Genomic DNA, 5,514 nt, shown 5'->3' on the forward strand with positions numbered 1-5,514 from the left:
TCGGTTCACACAACGTTTCAGTATACGTAAAAAAATAACCCATAATGTTGGAACAATAGCAATACCTTTAGATTATCTGGAAAAACAGTATAGGCCAACGAGGTTTTAATTAGACTGAATTGATCGAAAAAGTAGACTACGCTAAATCCACAATATTACACTAATGCTGAAGTATTGTCAACATTGTTGAACAAACTATTTATTTACCTACAAACAAGAAAAACAAGAAAACGTTCAAGTCGATTAAGACTCTTTTCGATGACTCAAATGACGGATGAATACGTTTCTTGAACCAATTCAAATAAATGAATCATTCAAACGAATCGATTCGCTAAAATCAGTTACATTTTGGGCGGACGCTTACTGTTCCCCCGCCCCAGCTCTTCATATTTCACAAGGTCCCCTAATGGACATATGAAAAGTACCCCGGTGGAAATTATTTTAGCGTTAGTCTATATGATATCTTATGTTTCTCCTAGGCTAAGTTTGTATCCTAAATGTGATGTCCTTACCATAGACTGGAAAAAATCCTTACATGCAAGTAGCCTATTTATGTTTTCAATTGAGATTGGATCGTAATGCATTGCTCTAGATGGCGCTCGTGAGCTAGAATGGATGGAATTCCCTTACATCACAGGAATGCCGGCATTATCTACATCAGAGGGCTACCACTTTGCAGATTTTAGCTCCAACCCGAATAAAACACACCTGAAGCAGCTAAGGGCTGCTTAATAATTACAGACAGGTACGTGTTGGAGCAGGGTTGGAATTAAAATCTGCAGGACAGCCTTTCAGGAGTAGGGTCGGACAGCTGTTAAGGCAGACATTTTCCCTTTTCCCACCCAACATTATATATAAAACGGTTACTTTACATTTTGAAAGTAGGCATACAAAACAAATAAACATTTGAGTGTGCTGTTGAATATATTATATATCCGTAATATATTCTTAATCTGAATATAGCAATAAAACCTATTCAAATATATCAAAAATAATCTTAATGAAATTAAAAATCTTTTTATTAGGTGTATTTTTGTATAGGGCTATATTTGCCAACGGTTACCAACAGTTATAAATAATTGCCAACATGTTCTCATTAATAAATCACCTTTATTTATTTTTTTAAATAATAAATGAATGCATTTCCCCGGATATAAATCCTTGTTGAATGCGTAACCTGTGGAAAATTGTAACGTGACGTTCAAATTTTTTTTAATCATCATCTTGGGAATTGCGCAAGACTACTTCCTTCTCAAACTGTTTAAAAGCCGCAGGATCACAAGAAAGCGCACATAAACCCACGGGCTGTATCAGAGTACGCGTCTCTGCTTCGGAGTAAGACATTCTAGATAAAACCTCTGGAATGAATAGACTGGTTTGCCTGGTGCTACTTTCGAGCTTTTGGATCTTTCCTGGTGAAGGATGTAAGTTAACTTATAGCTTTAGCAACGTTAGACTGCTTCTTCAGTTTGACTGCTCTACCCAATGAAATAATCTTCACTTTGTTTCTATATGGCTTCTTGCAGACGACCCTTGCTGTGCACAGCCTTGCCAAAACCAAGGTGTGTGTTTATCTAAGGGAGCTGATGCTTATGAATGTGACTGTACCAGGACAGGCTATTATGGCGAAAACTGCACTACACGTAAGTCTGCATGGATTTGTCTTTGACTGATCAAAATTTTACTTGGCGAAAACGTGTGCACTCAAACTTTTTTCCCTTGCATCACAGCTGAGCTTCTCACACGCATCAAATCAACTCTGAAACCAAGACCAAACATAGTGCATTACATTTTAACGCATTATAAATGGATCTGGGACATTATCAACAACATTTCTTACCTGAGAGATGGCATGATGAGCTATATCTTGACGTGTAAGTTGGATGAAGTTGCTTTTTAAGCCAATTTATACACTGTAAAAAAAAAATATCAGGTCTCCAATTGAAAATTTTCTAGTGACTGATCACATCAAAATTTTTCAGTTGGCTGAATTGCATTTCTGTGAATGAAATTGCGTCAATTTGGCGAACTAAAATGGATCAATTCACAGAATTTCAATTCGGCCAACTGAAAAATTTAGATGTGAGCAGTCACTACTACAAAGCTTTCAATTTGAGACTTTTTTTTTTTTTTTTTTTTTTTTTTTTTTAAACCGCGTAGTAAAACTGACTGCAATTTAAAAATATAAATAAATCGTTACACAAAGTAAAAACTATTTCCTTTTTCTTGTTTTACAGCAAGGGCCCATTTGGTCGACAGTCCACCGACATACAATGCAGATTATAACTATAAAAGCTGGGAAGCGTACTCTAACCTGTCCTATTACACCCGAACCCTCGCCCCATTGCCCAAGCACTGCCCTACACCTGATCTCCCAAATGCAAAGCAGGTGGTGGAGAAAGTGCTACTGAGAAAACAGTTCATCCCTGATCCACAGAGGTCCAGTCTCATGTTTGCTTTCTTCGCCCAGCACTTCACTCATCAGTTCTTCAAGTCTGACTTTAAAAAAGGACCAGCCTTCACCAAAGCCCTGGGTCATGGAGTAAGTAGCATTCAAAACTGTCATTAACCAAATTTTTACATCCCATCCAAAGTGTATGTGGAACTCAAATGCAAGTTCTAAAGGTTCTGTAATGTTTTAGGTGGACTTGGGACATATTTATGGAGAGACGCTGGAGAGGCAACACAAACTTCGTCTATTTAAAGATGGAAAGCTGAAGTATCAGGTTTGTGCTATGAGACAAATGAGAGTTCACACAAAGAATCATTTACTCAGCCTCATGTTGTTTCAAACCTGTATGACCTGTATTTGTGGACCACAAAAGAGGGGATTTTGAAGAGGGTTTTTTGGCCATACAGTGAAAGTCAGTAGGGACACACACACAAAAAACCTGAAACTCAAACAAAAATTGACTTTCTATCAAGATGTTCTTCAAAAAGTTTTGTTCCCTAGAAAAAAAAGTTATAGTGCAGGTTTAGAACAACATGTGAATAAACTACCAATTTTTTTTTTTTTTTTTTTTTTTTTTTTTTAGGTGAACCATAGCTTTTAAATAATACTGTTGGTTTAATGTGAGGAAACAAATAAATGAATGATTATTTATTTGACCCTTAGGTTGTGGATGGTGAGGTGTACCCTCCGCTGGTGAAGGATGTCCAGGTTGAGATGCACTATCCTCCTCATGTCCCAGAGGAACAGAAATTCGCTGTGGGCCATGAGGCCTTTGGCCTGGTTCCAGGTTTGATGATGTATGCTACCATTTGGCTCCGTGAACACAACCGCGTATGTGAAATCATGAAGGAAGAGCATCCCGATTGGGACGACGAGAGGATCTTCCAAACCACTCGTCTAATCCTGATTGGTGAGTCAAGGTCGCATCTTAAATCTTCACAATCCCCTAATCGTCACAATTTTGTGGAGAGATTAAATTCATGTTTATTCCTCGCAGGTGAGACCATAAAAATCGTGATCGAGGACTATGTTCAGCATCTGAGTGGCTACAACTTCAAGCTCAAGTTTGACCCAGAACTTCTCTTCAATCAACGCTTCCAGTACCAGAACCGCATTGCTTCCGAATTCAACACTCTGTATCACTGGCACCCGCTGATGCCAGACAAGTTTCAGATCCAGGATCAGGTCTACGGCTACCACCAGTTTGTGTTTAACAACTCCATAGTGACCGAACACGGCATCCGAAACTTGGTGGAGTCTTTCACCAAACAGACAGCTGGAAGGGTGTGTTTCAGAGAAGCTTTTATGATGTTCAAAACCTGTATAACTTTCTTCTGTGTAACATACAATGAATGTGCATGAAATCCAATATTTTGGACCCCATTGACTTTCATTGTAAGATATCGTCTTTCGTGTTCTGCAGACGAAAAGTCATAAAGGTTTTGGAGGACATGAGTGGGTGCTTTGTCTTCACATCTTCATGTCTTTGCTAATTTTAAATTTGTGTGAACAGGTATCTGGTGGACGTAACCTGCCGGCTTCAGTTCAGGCCGTGGCTGTTAAAGTTCTGGAACATTCAAGACAGATGCGCTACCAGTCTTTCAATGCCTACAGGAAACGCTTCAACATGAAGCCCTACTCTTCTTTTGAGGAGATGACCGGTAAGAAAAACCGTTAACATCACTGGCGTCTATCCTAAAGGCCCACTCACATCAAAGATGATCACTGTAAATAAATGTTGTATTAATCATCCCAACTATATGAGAATACGGAAGTCCACACTTACCATATTGTTGGGATCACTCTCAGATTTTTTTTTTTTTAACAGTTGATGAACAATAAAAACATTGAGAGCCAATCAGAATCAAAGTTTAAAAAGCTTGCACACTTAAAACCACAGACGATTTAACTGTGTGCTTATGATAAAAGGGATGTTATCATCCTGCGTGTACTCTAGCATAGTTAATGTTCATGTGAACCAGTCTTAGTTCTATATTCTATATAGAAATGAGAATATTAGGAAATATACACCTCTTATTCAAATTCTTTTTTTAATGGTTAAACAGGAGACCAGGAGCTGGCAGACGAACTGAAGGAGCTGTACGGTCACATAGATGCAGTTGAGCTGTATCCTGGCCTTCTTGTGGAGAAAACCAGACACAATTCTGTATTTGGGGAGACTATGGTGGAGATGGGAGCCCCTTACTCTCTCAAAGGCCTCATGGGAAATGCTATTTGTTCTCCTGAATACTGGATGCCCAGCACATTTGGTGGAAAAGTTGGATTTGACATTGTTAACACAGCCTCACTGAAGAAGCTGGTGTGCTTGAATCTCAGTGGACCCTGTCCAATGGTGTCCTTTCAGGTGCCTGAGGGAACCTTTCAGAGTTCAGAAAGTATGAATTCAAGCTCTGTGCACTCCACACAACCTAATATTAATCCAACAGTTGTCTTGAACGAACGGAGCTCAGAGCTCTAAGATATTTTGAAGTTCTCACCGCTTTCACCTTGATACTTGATGTCCTTATTTAATGTTATTTATTTGTTTATTTATTTCAATAATTTATTTTCAATGACGTATTTATTGCTAATATTTTGTATTGTTACTGACATGCAACAAAATGATTGTTCTTTTTACACATACTTGAAAAACGAGTTTTTCTCAGATGCTTTTGTTACAAGGGTGGATTTATTTTATATCAAATATTAAAAGTTTTTTAAGTCGGGCATCAACATTTCAAATGCCTGTAAACTGTTGACAGTGTGCATTTCATGAATAAATAGTTTTCTATCAATTTTATTCTACTCTTATTCAATGAATATTTCTATGCATGGAACTATTACCAGTGCCATTGAGAACTCTGTGGTCTGTAATGGGGAATTTTTTTAATTTTTTTTTTTTTTAAAAGACCGCTTGAGCAAGGCAGTTAGGGCAGGGGTTTTCACACTGGGTTCCGTTACAAAGGAGTAACAGAGTCCGTGGAAAAGCCTAGAGAACGACCATAAAATAAGCTTAAAATAAATGGGATGCCAATAAAAAGTGTATCTTTACACCGAGTGCA

At 38.2% G+C, this 5,514-nt stretch overlaps 1 protein-coding gene across 1 annotated transcript; it reads left to right on the top strand.

Annotated features, from left to right (window-relative positions):
* Positions 1–1,297: 1,297 nt before the first annotated feature.
* ptgs2a (prostaglandin-endoperoxide synthase 2a) lies at positions 1,298–5,231 on the top strand. The gene is made up of 9 exons (XM_067453926.1): positions 1,298–1,424; positions 1,527–1,643; positions 1,731–1,874; positions 2,238–2,542; positions 2,643–2,726; positions 3,116–3,362; positions 3,450–3,736; positions 3,966–4,113; positions 4,519–5,231. Exons 1-9 carry the CDS (start codon positions 1,364–1,366, stop codon positions 4,929–4,931), a joined length of 1,806 nt encoding a protein of 601 aa, XP_067310027.1. The 5' UTR covers positions 1,298–1,363; the 3' UTR covers positions 4,932–5,231.
* The last annotated feature ends 283 nt before the right edge of the window (positions 5,232–5,514 follow it).

Source organism: Pseudorasbora parva, chromosome 9, assembly GCF_024679245.1.
Source record: "Pseudorasbora parva isolate DD20220531a chromosome 9, ASM2467924v1, whole genome shotgun sequence".
NCBI lineage: Eukaryota > Metazoa > Chordata > Actinopteri > Cypriniformes > Gobionidae > Pseudorasbora > Pseudorasbora parva.

What these genes read in the sequence shown, in the direction of transcription:
- ptgs2a (XM_067453926.1), top strand. Translation starts at nt 1,364, where the DNA reads ATGAATAGACTGGTTTGCCTGGTGCTACTTTCGAGCTTTTGGATCTTT. An exon ending in GATCTTTCCTGGTGAAGGAT is followed by an intron (nt 1,425 to 1,526) that starts GTAAGTTAACTT and finishes GGCTTCTTGCAG; the next exon opens with ACGACCCTTGCTGTGCACAG. An exon ending in ATGGAAAGCTGAAGTATCAG is followed by an intron (nt 2,727 to 3,115) that starts GTTTGTGCTATG and finishes TTTGACCCTTAG; the next exon opens with GTTGTGGATGGTGAGGTGTA.